General features: G+C 42.6%; 1 protein-coding gene across 2 annotated transcripts in view; it reads left to right on the plus strand.

Annotated features, from left to right (window-relative positions):
• Nucleotides 1-21,392, plus strand: part of DNAH10 (dynein axonemal heavy chain 10) — a 2,445,728-nt gene that overhangs the window by 1,521,159 nt on the left and 903,177 nt on the right. For both annotated transcript variants that reach the window (XM_078667623.1, XM_078667624.1), the window contains 2 exons: nt 3,082-3,201; nt 3,350-3,495. In XM_078667623.1, the coding sequence (XP_078523749.1) occupies nt 3,082-3,201; nt 3,350-3,495 (266 nt within the window). The remainder of the gene's footprint in view (nt 1-3,081; nt 3,202-3,349; nt 3,496-21,392) is intronic.

Below are 21,392 nucleotides of genomic sequence, written 5' to 3' on the forward strand. Positions count from 1 at the left end.
TACTGACATCTGAGTTGTACAATGCCATCCCCTGGCGCACAGAGGTATTGCTGAAAACTTTCTGGGTCCAGTCTAACGCCTGGGGAGAATTTAAATGTTAAGGAATCTGCGGCAAGGCTTTGACTCTACCAGATAATGCATTACGGATGGTAAGTATCTTGTTCTCCACAAGTATAGGTCTGGTCTATACAATGATATGGCTTGTACTTACAAGTGTTATGGGTGTTAGAGCTAAAAATGAGCAAACAAATAATCTTTTCTATACAATTTTAACTTTTTCAACCGTTTTGGGTAGGGTAAATGTTCCAAAATAGATGATAACTCATATTAATGGATTTTACTTAGTGTGACCTCTCTCGTGCCACCTAGAAGAGAATTGCTGTTCTTCACTATTTAATCCATTTATCGTATATTCCAACTAAAAGCTTTCAATTAGGTCTTGATGCCAGTGATCAGAGCTCGGTGGAGTATCCTTGAGCCATGCTATAGGTACTGTTAGATGATCAGTAAACTCTGAAAGATTAATATATATCATGCATACATCTGAGAAACCTTAAGGCTCAGCAGAATTGTCAGATGTGGTCTATTGATCTGTTAAATATTTTGCTAATTTTATCTGACAAACCCCTCGAGAAGTGAAGTAATGAAGAACAAGATGGCATGGACTTTCCAGCAATTCTGAACATTGGGCCTTTTTGCTCCATCTGCTAAAGATTTGAGACCATGTGCTTGCAGATGTTGTAGATCATGTAGATCATCTTGAGGCAGATGAAAGCGATCATTATTTAATTGTCTTTTGTTGGAGGAACATGCATAAATCATTCACATTCGGTTGAGATGAAATTTTCTTCAAAATGGATTTCAACTAATATCATATTTGGAGACACTGAAAAATAATGCTTTCTTGGGTGATACTGTGGATTCTTGTAGGTAACCAACCTGCTGAGTCTTCCACGCCTCCTGTACTCATGACCCGTATAACTAGTTTAGCTAGCAGTATAAAATTACATCACTGTATATCAAACCATATCTAAAGTGGGCCAGTAAAGTCCTTTCCGATGGACAATACACCCATTACAAATATGCCTCCAGGCCTAATTTAAAGTTTGGTGGAAATAATGCAATACTTCTTGAGTGGGAATAATCCAACTGGGATGCCTATAAACCTTTTCACATCATAGTCTCACCAATATTGTTTCACATACTGTAGCCATGGGATGGTCAACCAGTTTTCCAATTCATGAATATCCTTTTGGATCATTCTACTATGTTCTGCATGCAGATTTGACTAAACCGATGACCATAACATCAAATAATAGGAAAAAATGCAAAATGAAGAATTGATGGACGGAATGCTGTACAATGTCAAACATTCACTCTTAGTACAGAGATCTCTGTCGAAATCCATAGTTTTTTTGCTCACCATGCCATTCCAGTTTGGACCCAGACAAATGGAAATCAGGGTATGTTTCGCCCTAAGTAGGAAGGGTATCCGCAGACATGGGTCCCATGCTCACCATGCCACTGGAGGCAAGCCAATTTAGCTGATGATCGGTGATACCCCAAAACTGGTCCCAGGATGCTTGTTTCCGGTCCAAAAAGACCTGGCTTGGCAGTTAGGGCTGGACAGTTCCCATGAGGCGTAAGGTCAAGACTGATTTGCATATGGCTGGGTCCAAACTAGGGTGGCATGGTCAGCAAAAGAACTAATGGAATAAAACTAGATCCTTGTGACTGGGTGTGAGTGTTTGCGTTGTTAAGCATTCTGTCGATCATCTGTCCTTTTTGATTTTATAACATTGAAGGAGGCAGAAATAATATTATCCTCCATAAATTCCAAACGCACCTCTTGGTCGAAAGATGTAAATGAGTGGACACTGAGAAGATCTATTGAGTTTTTGTCTTTATTGCCCAAGGGAAAGGGTGACTCCTACCAAGAGCCAGGGTGCAACGTTGCGGTTAATAGTACACATTAAAGTTGCCAGGTGTCTCCTTAAGAAGAGGCTCACAGTAAGGATGGTAAAATATGAGTAAAAACTTCCTTTGCAATTTTGTAGTTCTTGATTGAAGATGAAGATTAGTAGAAGATTAATACCAGATTAGTAGCCAGGCACCAAACTGCACTTGCATTAGGGAGTGAAAAGTGCCAAGTCAGGCATCCAGAAGTAGATTCAGTAGAATTTCCAACTGGAACAAAAAATAGTAGCAAGTGGCTGAAGTATTCAATGAAAAATATGGCAACTAATGCATTGCACCCTTCAGCTTTTTTTAGATGACTAATATGGAAACTCACATGACAGGAAAAGACTAAACTTCATCTTGCATTGAGAACCTCAGATATAAGTCTGTGTAAACCACCATCTTGAAAAGGTCAGTTGTTAAGGCTTGTGCACACTACTTTCCTGACACTCGTGGCGTTGGAGAGGCACACAAAGAAAGAAGAAAATACTCCTCGATTGCCCAGCACTTAACTCCACATTCCTGCTATCACCCTTCTCGTCTGACACTGGGAAGCTTCCAGGTCACCAGTCCGAGTGACAGGGAGTGCAGAAACACCAAGAATGCTTTACCACACAATGAGTGCGGCATCCAGGAATGCACGCTGCCTGACTCTCTGATTGCCTGGCTATGTGAGGAGTGCGCCGTATTTTCCTGAATGAATGCAATTTCTGGTAAGCTCTCTGCACAGATGTAACAAAATGGATGTTCATGTTAAATTGGGATAAGTTCAATGTCTTACAAAAATCTGTTGTCCCATACTTGCAGAGAGTGCAGCTTTTCTTATTTTAGAAATCCTGGATAACTTACTTATTCAGTTTTAATTCTTGCATGCTGTCGCACTCCACTATAGCCCTTTTTTCGCAGGTAGCAAAATGTTTTCCTAGGTAATTGCATGGACTTTCTGTCCATAAATATGATATCTTGTTTTACAGTGCAGTCCGCTGCCATCCATGTGAATTCAGGGGTGCATGTTGGATGCTGTTTGCAATTTGTCTACTCTGCTGTTACTTGTTAAGTTTCACTTCAGGAAGGAACGCTTTATATTTAGGAATCTAACTAAAAACACCTTGTATTCTCTAGGTCAGCTACCAACTATATATGACTTCCATTTTGATGGAGAGAAAAACAAATGGCTGCCTTGGACTAAACTGGTACCCAAATACGTTCACAGTGCTGAAGTGAAATTTATTGACATCTTGGGTGAGTTAAATTTTTTTTAATCAGGCTATTGGAAATTCATGTAAATGCCACCAGTGCAGTGGCAGACGGGTTTTTATGCTTAAGAAATCTTAGCTAATTTTATAATTGTCTAATTTTTCCATACCTATGTTTACACCAAAATGTGCAGTACCTACTGTGGAGACAACCCGCACAACTTGGTTGCTGGAGCAGATGGTCAAAATCAAACGACCCGTTGTTCTTGTTGGAGAATCTGGAACCTCAAAAACTGCGACAACACAGAATCTTCTGAAAAACTTAGACAGAGACACCACGGTATGTATTTGTTTTACACTAGCATTAATTCAAATGTATTTTTAATTTCCAACAACCTGCCTAGAATGTAATGAGCTATATTGCAAATGGCGTGCAAAAATGTATTTCCCCATATCTAGGGGTGGGGAAATAACAGAAATTACAGGTAATGTGGAATTACTTGCAAATTGGCATTCCTGCATACATTTCTACATGTTTTCCATGTTTTATCCCCCTGCCTGTTACTGGGCCCATCGGATTTTACAGACCGCTTGCAATCCAGCCGAAAAGCTATTGTGTGTAAAGTAAAAGACAATTTAAATTGGTAATCCGCTATCAATATTGAAAGGAGCAAAGGCTATCCCGATTTACTTTAAATCGAACCTGTATTCAAAAGGTATATATAGATGTCAGTGATTTATTTTTAGGGACAGTATTATTACTTTTCTTTCATTCCTATCACGTCTCCTACTTGGTTGTTGGTAAGAGACTATTGCAATTTGCGCCTTGCAAAATGGAATGTGCAACAGTGTCTGAGACACTGTTTTGCAATTCTCAAATGGGTCGCAAGGGACCTGCCTCATTAATATTCATGAGGCAGTTTGCAATTTGCGACTTATTGGGAATAGCCTGCAAACACAGAGATGGTGGCCTACTGGGGAAAGCAGACCCCCATGTCAGTGTTATTCAATAAAGCAACTTTTTTCCAAATGCAGCCCGTTTTCCTTGAAGGAAAACAAGATGCGCTTTTTAAAAAAATTAATATTTTTCTTTTCATTTTTTTAAGGGCCGGCAGTGGTCCCTCTGACAACTGCCTGCTCTTAAAAATATGTTTGTACTGATCCCCTGGGGACCCCTTCCGGTTTGCGACTGGCTTACCATCTATTTGAAGTAGCCGGTAAACAGCAAGTTTTTTTAGATCGCAAATGTGGTCGCAAAACAATAGTACATATCATTCTGACTCGCTAATAGGAAGGGACAAACGTGGCACGCCCTTTCCTAATAGCGACTCGCAAACACTATTTCGTAGCATTTGTACATAACACCACCTTTTTTTTGCGGTCAGAAACGTGCTAATTTCCCATGCGACCACAAAAAACGGATGCATATCTGGCAAGATGTACGACCCTTCCATTTTGTGAGTCGCTAATTGTGTCATTTTGGAACTCGCAATTTGGAACTCGCAAAATGGCATGTACAACCGTGTCTCAGACACTGTGTGTGTTTCTCAATGGGGTCGCAAACAGCCTGCCTATTCAGGAGGCAGGTCACAATTTGCGACCCCATTGGGAATGGCCAGCACTCACAGGGATGGTGTCCTGCTGGCTCTTAGGCTGCTTCAATGTGTTAAAAGGAACGTTCCTGTATGCCATTTGGGGACAATGAGTCAAACTCCTCATAAAGTGGTAAAATGGATGAAATACACCACTTGGGCCATGACTAATATTAAATTAATTTACCAATGAACTGACCATCCCTGAGACTCAATCTAGAGTAATTACAATAGTCTAGTTTGGAAAGCAGATTGGATCAGTGAATGCTGAACTGCCGTGATGCGTAGTCCTTTGGTGTAGAATTGTTTGTTAAGCCAATGAACTATTTCCTAATGCCGCGTCTCTGGAACTCAAGCGCTGTACCTGAGAACACTGTGGCTACAGTTTTTAAGATAGGGATGTTCGCCGTAGTCCAATTTTTATCTTCATTATGATGGAATAAGTCTTTGGTCTACAAGTGCAGAGATCAGCAGACAGAAAGTAATGAGGTTGATAACAAAGTTTTGACACTGCTACTTTTATTGAGTGGAGGCGTCTTCAGGAAAATCTCAGTACCCTAAGGAAAGGGTTGGGACGATTCAGGGTTGGACAGTTGGGAGGATACTCCCATATCCTTTGTCCATTTTTGTGCCAGAATGAGAGCCAACTGCTTCCTGAGCTGGTTCAAACTGGAATATGCAAGGAGGGTGCCAAATGTGCTTGTCAAGCAGACGGAGTTGCTTTGGAAAGCGCTCCCACCCAGCCCCACTACACTAAACCCTGTCTGGGAGGTGGTCACACATCCCTGTGACAGGATACCTATTGTTCTGCCTTCCCCTGCTCGAGCTTAGCTCAGCAGCAGGAGGGCAGAATCGTGTCTCTGGTGGGCAGCAGCCATATTGTGCTCTCCGGTATTAGTCTAGGAGACTAATACCGAGAGCACTCTGGGCCTCCCGAAGGAGCTTTACAGTGCATGGAATATGGGGTATGATCCCAACATGTTTGATACCAAACATGGCAGGGTTCATTACAGCCAGTTTAGAGATGGTCATTGTATAGTGACGCATGGCCACTCTATGTATCGCACTTGCAACCTGGGTGAATGGACTCCGAAGGTTGTAGTAGTGTCCTGCTCATGTAAGAGCACCCTCACACTTAGAACCAGGCACCGAGGATTCAGGATTGAAAGGCCTGCTTTAGGGGTGACTTATAGGTTTTAAGTGCAGTAACCGCAGATATAGGGAAACCTATATCTGTCGTAAGTGGTGCTAGCACCAGCTTACAAAGGCTGCAATGGCAGGCCTGTAGTTACAGTTTGAGGGATCCACCATGCGTGGCATAATGTATGATTCAGCCCATGGGAGGCCCCTGGTGTATCTATGCCCTTTGTACCTCAGTACCATATACTATGCACTGATAATAGTAGACCAGTCTCCAATCTGGGATGTACCTAAGTACTTACCATACCAATTTAGGAGAGAAAGCACAGACACTGGGGTCCTGATCAGCAGGATCTCAATCAGATTAGTCAGAAACAGCATAGCACCAGGTAGCATAGCACCAGGTCAAAAGTGGTGGTAACCATAAAAGCTGATCCTATTTTCCTACTCAGGGTAACTTGGGAAAGCCAGTCGTCTGGATACTTCTCCAGATTCTGGCATGCTCTTACCACCTACAGTGGTTAGGGAGGAGGGGGCATCCTATGGAGTGGTGGTACAGAGGGCAGCTGAGGTCCTTGTACTAAAGCTGCCCTCAGTGCAGGTCAGGACTAATCTCCTGACTGAGGTGCTTCAACATGGGGCTTCCACTTCTGAACCCCTTTTGCCGTTTAATGAAGTGCTTACAGACATCCTTATCCAGGGTGTCTTTCATAGATTCACATGCCTGGATCATTCCCCGTCGTCGGAATGGGAGTCCCCGGTACATAAATAAAGTAATGTCCTATAGACATATAGAGAATAGAAGGCCTAAAGGCCTCACATTAGTAACCTATCCATGTCCTTTTGTAAAAAGAACCAAACTCTAGAAAAGAGCCAATCAGCTGTCACCTCCCTCTAGAACCCTCCTGGCAGGAGCCTCAGTCCCTCAGATTTTCTACCGCACATTGTGCTAAGGGAGTCTCCCCTGAGCTCTGCTCAGGTTTGTTTCTTCACAGCTTTTTGGATTATTTTCCTGTATTTCCTCAAGGGAAAGCTATACACTATGGCTGACACTCCAAAGAAGGGTCTCTTTAGGGCCTGTGGCTCTTGTGGCAAGAAAAGGCTACACATTGATGATCAACATAAGGTCTGCCTTCACTGATTATACCCAGATCATACTGCTAAGGACTGCAAGGTATATCGAATCTTTTCAACTAAGACCCTTAAAGATAGAGAAGGACGCCTTCTAATCTGGTTCCAAAGGCTTAAGGATAGAGATAACTTGGATTCCTCTGAGGAGAGTGAGGGTTCTTCTGTCTCCTCAAGATTATCTCTGAAAAGACCAAGGGTGACTTCCCCTGGCCCCTTGGACACTCCTCAAAAGAAGACATCGAAAAAGTCTTCAGAGGCTATGTCAAAAACAGCTTCTGAGAAAGAGGTTCACACTTTCAAGAAGCCTGCACCGTCGACGACGACAATATCGTCAACGACATTTTCAGCGACGAAGAAAGCAGTGTCTCCTGCTTATGTGTCTACGTCGACGACGACGGTCTCGACGATGACGGCATCGTCGTCATTATCATCATCGACGACGACGACTCCATCGTCGTCAGCGGGTAAGACTTTATCATCTACAATAGTTATCAAGAGATCGTCGTCGACGCCTAAGATCCCGTCGACGATAGCCTCGCCGACGACAGCATCAACGACGAGATCATCACCGTCGGCATCGACACCGTCGATGAAGGCCCCGTCGACGAAGGCCTTGTCGTCGAAGACACCGCCGAAGAAGGCACCGTCGACGAAGGCGCCGTCGACGAAGACATCTTCAACGAAGACACTGTCGATGATGGCACCGTCGACGGCATGAACATCTATACCGTCGACAACGGCCCCGGCGACGACAGCTTTATCGGCTATGACAACAGTCGACACTACTCAGTCGACGATCTCACCATTGACGGGCCCGTCAACGGTGATTGATTCTGGCTTCCAAACAGCTTCTGTGCGTCTAAAGATCACCAGAAAGACGCTGACGCCGGAGTTAGCTTCTCCTAGCCGTGTGCAACTATTACCACCAGCATGTCTCCTTCAAGATGAGGATTCTGATTACGGGGATATGTTCCATATGGCAACTAGCCCCTCAGAACTGCATGTCAAATGCCAGAGCTCAGATGAGGAGGATGCTCAGGAAGAGGTAGTTCATCTACCACCTACACCTATGGTCTGTCTTCCAGCATCCCTAGTTACGGATCTGTGTTACCTCATCCAGGATTACAAGCAGAGATTCCCAGAATCTCCGGCTCCTCCAACTACCACGGCAGCTCCATCGGCAAGACCGCGACCCCCGCCCTTAACCATTCAAAAGGAACGGGTGGATTTGCCAGATCCTCAATCTTCTGATGAAGAAGAAGAGGAGGAACAGCGAGAAGAAGGTGAATTGCAGGACGAGGAGGATTACGTCATACCTTCGCCAGCATCTCCAGTGCCTGCAACCTCAGATTCTCCGCCGGTTGACATCGGCGGTTTCCATAATGTGGTGGAAAGGGCCGCTAAACGCTTCCAAATTACTATGGATTCCCAGGAACAGGACTGTTTCCTGTACGATTTCAAGGAACCTCTCAAAAAATCAACGAGGTCTATTCCTATTATTGAATATCTTTGGACACAGGGGGTTCAGATAATGCAGAATCCCGCCTCTGTTTCGCCAGTGATCCCTCGATTGGACAAAAAGTACGAAGCTCCAAACACGGCACCGGCTTGTCTTACAGGTCATCCTAAATTACAGGTCATCCTAAACCGGATTCGGGGGTGACGCAGGTGGCCCAAAAGAGCTCCAGAAATCCTTCATCTCCTTTATCGGCTCCGCCTGATAAAGAGGGAAGAAAGTTGGACAACATTGGGAAACGGTTTTCCTCAATGTCATCAATGACCGTCAAGGCAGCAAATGCCCTAGCGCTTCTTGGGCGTTATAATAGGCAGTGTGGGCAGATATAGCCCCATACCTGTCCAAATTACCTGACGCGTCCAAGGAGGATGTAAGAAAATTCTACTGGAGGGTGAAAAATCAGCATCGGAGATTATAGACTGTGCAATGGACGTCGCTATGACAGGATTCCGCCAACTGGCTGGAGCAGCGGTATTGAGGCACCAAGGATGGCTGAAAGCAACCTCATTCCGTCCTGAGGTGCAGACAAAGATTTTGGATATGCCATATGACGGCCAACTATTATTTGGCACCAAAATTGACGAGGCTCTGCAAAATATAAAAAAGGACACTGATACTGCGAGAGCCTTGGGCACACTCCAATATAAAAATCAGTCCTTTCGGGGAAATAGAGGGAGAGGTCAATCTTCCTACAAAGGAGGTTTTCAATACAGGTCCTCTTATTCTTCCAACCAGAGTAGACCACAGTACCAGCAACGCCAGCAACAACAAGGCCAACAATCCTCGTATGGAAAGTCGTCCTTTCGAGGTAGAGGACAAAGGAGAAACAACGGACGAAGACAATGACTTGTTTATTCAGCCAGTCCAAACCTCATCTCACTTATTAAAGATTGGAGGAAAATTACCCATTTTCTGCAAAATTGGAAGATAATTACTACGGACCGTTGGGTCCTTCAATTAATACAATTCGGCCATTCTATGGAATTTATACGCACCCCTCCTCAAACTCCGCCTCGCCCAATGCATCACAAAAACCTGCGGCTGCTTCTACGAGAAATCTCTGTTATGCTGCAGAAAGGAGCAATAGACAAGGTACCTCCATCCCAAAGGGGGAAAGGATTTTATTCCTGTTTCTTTTTGATCCAGAAAAAATAAAGAAAATGGAGATCGATCCTAGACCTCAGGGCCCTCAACAAATTCCTGAAGAAGCAGTTGTTTTGCATGGCAATGATTTAGGAGGTCTTACATCTTCTGGAGGAAGATTTCATGGCGTCAGTAGACTTACAGGACGCTTACTTCCATATGCCAATTCACAGGAATCACAAAAAATACTTGAGATTTGCAGTAGCGGGCAAGCATTTCCAGTTCTGTGGCCTGCCCTTTGGACTCAAGTCTGCGCCCCTCATCTTCACGAAATGTCTTTCCCCAGTGGCTAAAGAACGAAAAAAATGCCAGTACTGAGGGAAATTCACAACAAACTTTCAACTAGACCTTTATGAATAAAACATAATGATCAGCTTTTTAAATTGCACCAATTAATGGTTTATTCAACTTTTTTTGTATACCCATTAATTGGTGCAATTTAACCGCTACCGCGCTAGTGGGTTTTCCCGCTGTGCGCTGATTTTTGAAAAACGCACGGTTTGTGACAAAGCCAGCTCGTCATCCGCGTAGCGCAGGTAACGCCCATGACGAGCTGGCTTTGTCATCAGCACGGAAGGGGTTAAAAATCTGATCATTATGTTTTATTCATAAAGGTCTAGTTGAAAGTTTGTCGTGAATTTCCCTCAGTACTGGCATTTGTTTCGTTCTTTAGTTATATTAGCTCAGCCTTACTGAGTCCGAGTCAAGACCCTTGGTTGTTTTCTTTCCCCAGTGGCGGCATATCTCAGACAGTGGCGTCATCAAGTCTTTCCATATCTGGACGTCTGGCTGATAAAGGCACCGTCCTTCGAAGACGCGTCCAGGTCTTCCAACGCCTGTCTAAGTCTCTTCAATTGCCTGGGTCTCACACTCAACCAGGAGAAATCGGCCCCAAGACCTTCTTAAACCATCAATTTCCTGGGTGCAACCTTGGACACACGTTCTGAAAAAGCGTTCCCATCTCAGGAGAGGAAAAACAAACTCACAGCTCTGGCGTCTGGAGTAGCCTCGAAAAGAGTGTTGACGGTCCGCCTCTTCAAATCCCTTTTGGGGATGATGTCATCGTGCATCCTTTTGATCCCTCACTGTCGTCTATGGATGCGTCCTCTGCAAGAGGCACTCTCGAGGCAGTGGATTCAATGCGCAGGGTCATTCGACGACTGCATAAAGGTGACTTCTCAGATGGTCAAAGCTTTGCGATGGTGGACGTCATCACGAAACTTGTCTTGTGATGTATTCTTATAGGTTCTGTATCGATCCCCCTATTCCTGACCCTGTTCTGGTTAACAAGTTAACTAGCAGCCATCCCATGATGCAGAAACCGTTATCTGATTAAGCCACACTACGGCACAGGAACGTGTTATCTGATTAGGTCATAACGCTTGCCATCTAATTAGACAAGCGATATTCCTCCAGCCCCTGATAAGGCATACGGAGTTCTCAAAACAAATCAAACCTATGACAACCTGGGAAAAACCCTGCGGCCATTGTTTTGATTTCATCGAGAACTTCAGCAAAAGAATGTGCTAACGACCAAGTCGTATGACATCCTTATTGACGTATCTATGTCCATCCTTACGTCAATCTCGGGCACCTTACAGGTATAAATATTACCGGTATTGCCTTAAGCAAACACACGCGGTGGTGACGAGATCGGAGCAGCCAGACTTGCCGAAGACCAGAGCAGAGCAGACCCCGCTGGCGCAGCCCCGCCTTCCTGACGCGCTGAGAACGAGACGCTGCTTTCTCCTGCCGAGAAATCCAGCTCCGGCGCTTCCGAGCAGCCCTCGCAGGCAGCTTGGAATATCGAGACCAGAGACGAGAGATACCATCCCTCATTCATCCTAGATTCAAGGTACAGAACTGAATAACCCCTTGCAGAGAATTCTTGAGTCAGTCACTTGGCAAAACAAACTTAACTTAAACTGCTACTTTCTATTCCCGCCCACGTATTAGGCTTAGGTCAGGTACACTGGGGTAGGCGTAGTTAGAAACACCAGTTGAGTACGATTAGTCAAATGTATATGTGTATGTATCTATTTTATCCATTTTAAACCACCTTATGGCTTAGAAACCATATAAATGTTTTTACAGTATTATTTTATACTTCTGCTTTTATTGTATGCACTTTACTTAACCATAAGTATTGCGATAATATCGATCCATTTCTCTTGTATGAGAAAAGAGACTGATCAATAAATAACATCTTTTATTGAACACGCCCGTCTCTTCCTTTTCTCTACAATCTGGTGAAACTAAGAATGCACGTACTGACTGAGTAAAATAAGTTGTCTTTTGTTTTCACACGATTCTAGAGATACACTCTTGATTAGGGGAGAGCAAAGTTGTCATGTTCTATGGTTGTCAAAAACTAAATCCCTTCTTGTCTATCCAGGGAGGTTCAACTCCTCCTTGCCTATTCGAGAAAGTTTCTAGTGAACTCTGAGCTAGCTGGCAAACCCAAAACTTTAAGTCTAATATCGACAATAGAAGACCTAGTTAACGTCTGGTCTAGGCCTATACTATTGAAGGTATTATTCCAATGCGCAGAGCCTATTGGGATAATAGGAACTACACTACATGGCGCCCAAACGTTTGGAAAGGCGATAAAACTAACGCAAGACATTAGAGTAACTCAGTCGTGCTTTTTCACTCAGACCCCTTTTTTCCCATAATACTCCAAAGACGTCTGGAGTGGGTGAAAGGTCATATCCGCCAAACCTCGCAGGAGGAAACTCCTATGTATGGTTCTTGGTTTAGTCAACGTTGAAGGATACACTGTTCCAAAATATTGTGCATCTAATCTTTGTTCCCATAAGAAACCTGATCTGCAAACAAACAAAATAACCTTCCTGACAGTAGAATGTCAGACACTGAAGAAGAAAGAGAGATAGCTAGAGTAGCAGCTGAACTCGTAGCAGCTGATAATACTATGCAAGAAGCAGACCCGGATATAATACTCATCCCGGTCAACAAAAGGAAATCTATAACTTTAAAACTTATAGAAAATGGACTGACACCTAGAGGTGGCACAGTCATATTCGTAATAGAGGCACACGAATATCGGCAGACAGAGGTATTCTATTCATGGATACACTTTCCAGCAGCAAATGCTGTAACAAAGGTCTTCCACTATTACAAAACAGAGGAACCTCCTGATGAATACACTCCTTTCGAGGAGGTGGAAGTACCACTTAAATTTCAAGAGCACGCGCTCTTGTTTAATGGCGCCCTAAAACACAACAATCACATCACCAGGCTCGGTCCATTAGGTAGACCAGGAGCAACGTGGCCGGTCCTAGCCGGATACACACCACATCCAGACATCGAAAGAATGTCTGCAGCAGATCTTCTAATACAACTAAAACAATTAATAAAAGTACATAGACAATTAGTCCAATATGTAATGCGGACTTCAACAATCCAACCAGCAATTAAAATGCTAGAAAGTGGGCAGTAGCTCAAGCTCCTGCTTTATATAAAAATCACGTAGGATGGGATGAGGACTCTCCTCCTCACAAAATCCAGTTAAAATCACAACCTACTGCACAAAGACAGTACCCAATTAAGCAAGAAGCTAAAAAACAGGTAAAAGAAATCCTAGATCAATTAGAATACCAGGGGGTGATTGAAACTTGCACCTCACAAATGAACAACCCTTTGTTTCCTGTCTCCAAACCAGACAATTCATATCGTCTAGTTTTGGATTACAGACACCTTAACTCATGTTGCAAAACTTTTGCAGTGCAAAACTCGCATAGTGCAGCGCTAATGAATAACATAGTGCGCAAAACAACATTAGACATCTCTAATGGATTCTTTTGTCAAAATATAGCACCAGAGAGCAGATATTTGTCCGCGTTCTCAATAAATGGCGCTCAAAAACTATTCTGTCGGTTACCCCAAGGGTTCAAGAACAGCCCAGGATTATTCTCAGCGAGAGTAACTGAGTTACTACAAACATATGATGACGAAGCATTATCTTATGTCGACGACATATACCTAACAGATGATGACTTGGATACTCACTTGAAGAGAGTGAACACCATAATACTTGGGTTCGCAGCAGAGGGTTACAAATTCAACTTTAAAAAATCGCGAATTGCCCATCTAACAGTCCTGTTCTTAGGATATGAATTATCAAGTGAAGGCAAAAGCCTGGCTGACAATTTCCTAGAGAAATGTGCCGTACTCCAAGCACCTAGAACACTAAAAAACGTACAGTCAATTCTAGGCTTCCTAAATTTCGGAAGAACATACATTGCAAATTACGCAGAAAGGGTCAAGCCCCTTTATGATCTAATAAAACCAGATTTTAAAAGAACAAATTGGACTCAAAAACACACAGAAATTTTGAGATCCTTACAAACAGACATGTTAATTAAAACAAAATTAGAAACACGTGATAACACACGCAATCTTGTGATTCGAGTCATCCCAGGAAGATGCGGATTCACATACCTGACCTCTAATGAGGGAGAAAAGGTACTAATTGCATTCAAATCACACTTGTACACAGAAGCTGAAAAGAAATTCAGCATTAAAAAAAACATTGTTCATGCAGTTCAAACCGCAATAGCTAGAGAAAAAGATAAAGCTGACGGTAGACGTATTACAGTCAGAACAGCAGAATCAGCCTTTGAGGCATTAACAACACCGTGTAATTTACCAACAACAGCATTGAATCCGGAATGGATACAATGGGTGAATTCAATTACAACGGACAAAGTAAAATACTACTTTGATCCAGAATTAAAAGAATTGAAAAATCTAGAATATGAAAGAACATTCCCTCTGCCAATCGACATTCTGCCCTTACGACAGTACGCTTGTGTAATCTATACAAACGGACATGCTCAACCCTCCGTTTGGGGAGAACAAGCATACAACCCCACATGTGAGATTACAAAAGAAGTGTGGCGCGGAGGTAAACTAAGACCTCTATTAACAAAAACACACTCAGTAGAAACTAATTCAGAACAACAGACTGAAATAATAGCATTGAAAATGGCGCTAGATAATGCAGATCGCGAATTCCCGACACTCATAGTGTCCGATTCATATTACTGCGTCAAATCATATAACAACGATTTGCAGACATGGATTCAAAACGGTTACAAAGATGACACAGGTGCAACAATAAAGCAAAAACTGCTTTGGGAACAAATAGTTCTGTTACAAAAAGAACTACCAAAGACTCACGTGATACATACACTGAGTCATCAACGTGATGGCGTTCAGGTTGCAGGGAATTCATTGGCTGAGACAGCCACAGCGGTAGCAACTGAATCGGCTTCCGTAGCTAGAAAAAAGCGTACAATGAAATACATTGACGGTGAAACAGTGCTGGCGGTAAAAACGTCATCAAAAGGCGACTGCTCAGCGCTACCAATCAACTATCCACTCAATTATACATACATAATCGATGCAAACTCCGTCCCTTTTGCTCGAATCCCTGGAGTGGGGGATAGAGTAATTCCAAACATGGACAGGAGAACTTTGTTAATTGCAGACGCACATATGGGCGAGGGTCTCAGACACCTCAAACTAAAAGATTCTCTGGAAGAACTACAATCAGTGTACTGGTGGCCAGGCATGAGCCTGCAGCATCACATTTTTGTAAAAAAATGCCCGGACTGCAACAGAGATCGCAGTGGCGAGAGAAACGGTATACTACCGTGGCGTTACTCTCCAGAAAGGATCAACAGTAATAAGCCAAGCGTCCGATTAACATATACAAGCTAGTTTCCACTTATAATGTAGATCCCCAGCACTCGGCTGACGTCTGGACTGTTATACAAAGATTTGCGAGTCTAAATGGCATATACGCTAGGAGCATGCTACGTTTGACCAATGTTTTCACTTTAGCCCTCAAGCCTGTGGGGAAACATGGCCAAATGAGCATAGCGATGCGGGATTCTTCTCACTTCCTTCCTGAGGGATACGGGATGGTGTAAAGAAAAAACCAAGGCATAAAGCTATCTATTACAGAAAGGATATTAGGTTCGGGAGCTGGGTGGGTCAAACATCTAATAAGTGTCCAACGTAGTCTAAATAACCTGCCAAGAAATTCTCTGAAGGGATTCAGTCCGTACGAATTATTGTTTGGAACTAGGATGTTAGTCTTAGATCTTGACAGTCAGACTTCAGTGGTAAAGGAAAAAAGCTTTGATATCAAAGATCGTTTGGCTATTTTGCAGGACTTAAACAAAACAAGAAAAGACCTGAGCAACATAAAGTTGAAACAGCAGCCAACAACCACTGAAGAACCACCACCTGTCCCAGCAAGACCTGTCTGGATTCCAAAAGTCGGGGATCTAGTCAGAGAAAAGATCGCGGTAAAGAAGGAATTTGGGCCTTCTTACAGAAAAGCAGTTCCTGTCTTGTCTATCAACGGGACAAGATCAGTTGTACTACCGCCGCTTGCTGGTAAAAAGGAGAACCGAGTTGTATCCATCGACCTGGTAAAACCAGAATCATGTGGCCGATAACAAACAGTAGGCCAAGTGGACTCCCGATAAGTAGTAGAACACCAAGATTTGCTACCAATACAGAGGTCCAAACTAAGAGGCTAATCACATTCGAAACGCCTACAGAAGAACAACAAGGACTATGCAACAATGCATTGGAACTTAAACCTCTGAAAACCCAAATAAAAACATTTAGTAGAGACACACCAACCTACAATGAAGTAACAAACGAATATGCAAGAAACAGTAATCCTGAAGCAATTGGAACAATTGACAGAACTGCATCCGGCTACTTCATAAACTTCGATGATTCCTCTGAAGACCTAAGTGAATCAAAAACACAGCCATCAACAAAAACCTTTAAAGATAAAGCTAAAGAACTTTTGAAACAGCTGAAAGAAACATATCTGATTTCTCCATGGATTGAATTTTGGGTGGGCTTTGGTGCATTTATCCTCATACTTTGGCTCATCATGGTACTAACTTTGGGACGCTTCATTGAGGGAAAATATGCTAAAATGGACACAGCAAGTCAGAAAATCAACTTGATCCTCAAGCCACACACATCTTCACACGTCGAGAAAAGAGAACTTTCTTCAGTCAACTTCACAGCCAATCCTATACCGGGTGGGGTAGCATGGGACAATACTGACTACGAAATTTATGGTCCGGTTGAGATCCTGAAATATCCACACCAAATTAAGATCTCGTTGAGTGACTTTGTAAAAACAAGCTCATTTGCTGATGATTGGGACTTTGAAAGTATAAATAATATGATGTCTGACTTAGTGATGTCTGCTAAATTTACCAAACATGATTATTTGCAGGGTTCGACTAATTATGATAGTATGTACTGTTACAACCACTATGGTAACCATTTTCTACATAAATCTGCACAACCTAGAAATGTTTTAAATTATAATCAATGGGAACATTGTGCAACCCCTCCAAAAGGAAGCTCAAGAACCTTTTACGACAAATATTCATACTTTTCAGGGTTCAACACAAGTAATGCTGAAACATTTTATTTCAAATTGTCAAATAAGACAGGGACAAAGACCATGCTAACAAACACGAAATTGATATATTCAGACTCATTTTTTGAACAAATGAATACTTTTGGTTTTGATTATTGGGACAAAAATGTTGAAGTTAAAAGTGTTTGGGGTTTGGGGTACAAAAGAATGGCAAGTACAAGGTATAGAATCATTGTTTAGAGCCTGCATGATCCCAGAACAAATTATATTTTTAAATGACACTGTTCAACAAACCACCTGTCTTGGCTTAGCCAAAATCAAAGACTTAAATAAACCGTCTATTCCAAAGCCAACAATGGACAGCAATAGCTCTACAGATGAAGAGATAGACGTAAACTATATATTAAACCAAAACAGAACACATCCTGATTGGAAACAGTGGTTGATCTGGCCCACAGATACTAATAACTGTCAAGACAGATTCCTGAACAAAAAACAGGGGTTCAAATTGACCAGGCCAGACCCTAGATATTCCCAAAGACAACACCCAGGGATAATAACCACCTACAGTGTGGGCAAATTATGCCTTCAATGGCTACAAACTTCCACACTGACAGAAATTAAGCAACACCTAACTTTACTTACTGATGGTGCTGACTTGCGTGATTTCATTATGGGACCGCGCAAACAGCGTCAAAAACGCTTCATAGCAGCCTCTGTATATGCAGCTTACAATGAGGCCTGAAAGGTAACTCAAATTGAGACAGCAGAAAGTATACGGGAAATTGACCGTATTAATTTGGAAAAATCACTTTCTGTAGTGGACAATGGGTTAATGACTCTGTCCTCCAGAATTTTTTCTTTGGACAGCATTGTGTCTTCAGCAATCGACATAATATTGCAAGACTTACTGTTGTTACAACACGGTCAGTCTCAATTGCGTTCTATTGTACAGCTTGGCTGGACGTTACAAAATCTGCGTTCAGGCTATGTGCCTTGGCGTTTAATCAACACAACGTCACTATTCAATATCTTTAACCTTACTGATAAACAAATCAGTATGGCACAGAAGGGTGCTGATTATACAATCCTGAGCATTGAGAAACTCGAGAGATTACCAGTGACAATGTCAGAACGACCTGTCAGTGAATAAATAATACATGGGATAATTAATATTCCAATATCAACCTTCAGGTTTCAATACTGCCAAAAATATATACAGGCTGGCATGTACGAAAAATTGGGAAAAGGGTACATTAAGACAACATGGAACTTGCCCTATTCACATGCATGTGTCAGTAATAAAGGACAGAACGTGTTTCTTAGTGGCAATAATTGTGCGATGTCACTAAGCGGTACACTTCTGTGTAATGGAATTAGTTTGCATGGAGCCTGTGAAGGGAACTCAAATAACCTTTCATGTCACCAGCTAGGCGCACCTGCAACAGAGATAGAACCATTCCTTAAAAGACTCTATAACGGGAGTTACATTCTAATTGTGGATCGCAGATGTTGTAGTCTTATGCCCGGGACTCCTTATCTCGTAACTACGACTGCGAAGGTCATGTGCTGTGGACACTCATTGTTCCCCAGCTCCTTTCCAGACAGGGAGGCAAGGGCATGGCCTAACTTGAAAATTACTTCTATTCGAATAGATACTTTAAGCAGAATGAAAACAGTGCTTCTTCAGACGCCGACCAGACTCACGTCATCAAAAGAAACGTATGATCTCCTAGTCGCAAGGACGACTGCAGAGATTCACTCATTGTTATCAACTAATTCCCCCATACATTTCGCAGAAATCCTGAATGAAATCTTAAATATTTCTGATACCAGTGGAGTCTCAAAGGTATTTAAGACAGCATTTTCGATGGCATTAACACCATTCAAAGCCATACTGGGTAGTTTTCCAGATTTCGTCCATTCGATTTTTGGCGGACTTCCCCTCATTTTGGGACTAATTGCAGGAATCCTATTCTTGGTCCTAATATTTCGTTATGGCAAACCATGTCACAGACAAAACACCTGCGACAAGGGAAGAAACAATCCGAGCCATTGGATACCGGGACCGGATATCAAAAATCCTGGGACTATCCCGGCTTAGAGACCTGAACATGACTTGGTTTCTTTCATTTCGACCAATGTGGCATCGATGTGTTTTACCTGTATTAAGGTGCCTGCTGTGCGGAGAAGAATGCGTGTTGGACACCTGTCCTGCTACAATCGGATGCGCCTATGGATGCAGAAACATTGTTGGGTCCGATAAAGGCTCATGCTTTGTGCTGCCCTCAACGGCTGCCAATCCTGATGACGGCATTCGTGGAAACTTCACCACTACGATTAAGGGGTAGTGGAGTTCAAGATGAAAGCAGCATCGATCAGGTACGACCTTCTGTCAGCAATACTAATCAAAACGTCAATGGAGACAATCATGCGCACGAATGCATGGTTACACCTTTTTCCGAGTTAGTGGAACTCTCCCAGGAAGCTGTTGACAGCTTTTTCGACAGTCTAAATGATATGATGTTCTCACCAGAGCAGAAATAGAGACTTTTAAGCAAGCTAGCACACGGCGTTCCCAACACCCTGAATTTGGCCTTCAACTTTAATAGCAAAATAACATGAACAATTTTCCCTCCAGTTCACGGACAGCGATTTTTTTCAGCAGCCCCAAAATATTTTTACGATTTTTCGGGACACTTATCTTCTGCTTAAAGTAAGAACTATTCTTAGAGAACTAAAATTTCTATTTTTAGAAACTTTATAGACATTAGCTGCCCGCTGGTATGTTCATAATTATTTTTATTCTGTGATGAAATGGTCTCGAACCTTTTTCTTCTGTATTAAGAGCCATTTCATGTGTAAATTCTCATATACCAATTAGCAATAATGTATACATATGCGTGATTACTTTAGCATTATTCTACAGCTTGAGTGCATATAGTACATGTGAATATTTTTTTCCGTATATTACATTGTTCGAAATGCATTATATGTATTTTGGGGTGGTAAGGTATACACGATACTCTACAGTATGTTTTACTATGCCTAGATTCGTAAACATGGCCATAGTTAGCGTGGAGTGGGTGTGATGTATTCTTATAGGTTCTGTATCGATCCCCCTATTCCTGACCCTGTTCTGGTTAACAAGTTAACTAGCAGCCATCCCATGATGCAGAAACCGTTATCTGATTAAGCCACACTACGGCACAGGAACGTGTTATCTGATTAGGTCATAACGCTTGCCATCTAATTAGACAAGCGATATTCCTCCAGCCCCTGATAAGGCATACGGAGTTCTCAAAACAAATCAAACCTATGACAACCTGGGAAAAACCCTGCGGCCATTGTTTTGATTTCATCGAGAACTTCAGCAAAAGAATGTGCTAACGACCAAGTCGTATGACATCCTTATTGACGTATCTATGTCCATCCTTACGTCAATCTCGGGCACCTTACAGGTATAAATATTACCGGTATTGCCTTAAGCAAACACACGCGGTGGTGACGAGATCGGAGCAGCCAGACTTGCCGAAGCCCAGAGCAGAGCAGACCCCGCTGGCGCAGCCCCGCCTTCCTGACGCGCTGAGAACGAGACGCTGCTTTCTCCTGCCGAGAAATCCAGCTCCGGCGCTTCCGAGCAGCCCTCGCAGGCAGCTTGGAATATCGAGACCAGAGACGAGAGATACCATCCCTCATTCATCCTAGATTCAAGGTACAGAACTGAATAACCCCTTGCAGAGAATTCTTGAGTCAGTCACTTGGCAAAACAAACTTAACTTAAACTGCTACTTTCTATTCCCGTCCACGTATTAGGCTTAGGTCAGGTACACTGGGGTAGGCGTAGTTAGAAACACCAGTTGAGTACGATTAGTCAAATGTATATGTGTATGTATCTATTTTATCCATTTTAAACCACCTTATGGCTTAGAAACCATATAAATGTTTTTACAGTATTATTTTATACTTCTGCTTTTATTGTATGCACTTTACTTAACCATAAGTATTGCGATAATATCGATCCATTTCTCTTGTATGAGAAAAGAGACTGATCAATAAATAACATCTTTTATTGAACACGCCCGTCTCTTCCTTTTCTCTACAATCTGGTGAGACTAAGAATGCACGTACTGACTGAGTAAAATAAGTTGTCTTTTGTTTTCACACGACTCGAGATACACTCTTGATTAGGGGAGAGCAAAGTTGTCATGTTCTATGGTTGTCAGAAACTAAATCCCTTCTTGTCTATCCAGGGAGGTTCAACTCCT

The sequence above is a fragment of the Lissotriton helveticus genome, chromosome 11 (genome assembly GCF_964261635.1).
Source record: "Lissotriton helveticus chromosome 11, aLisHel1.1, whole genome shotgun sequence".
NCBI classification, from domain to species: Eukaryota; Metazoa; Chordata; class Amphibia; order Caudata; family Salamandridae; genus Lissotriton; species Lissotriton helveticus.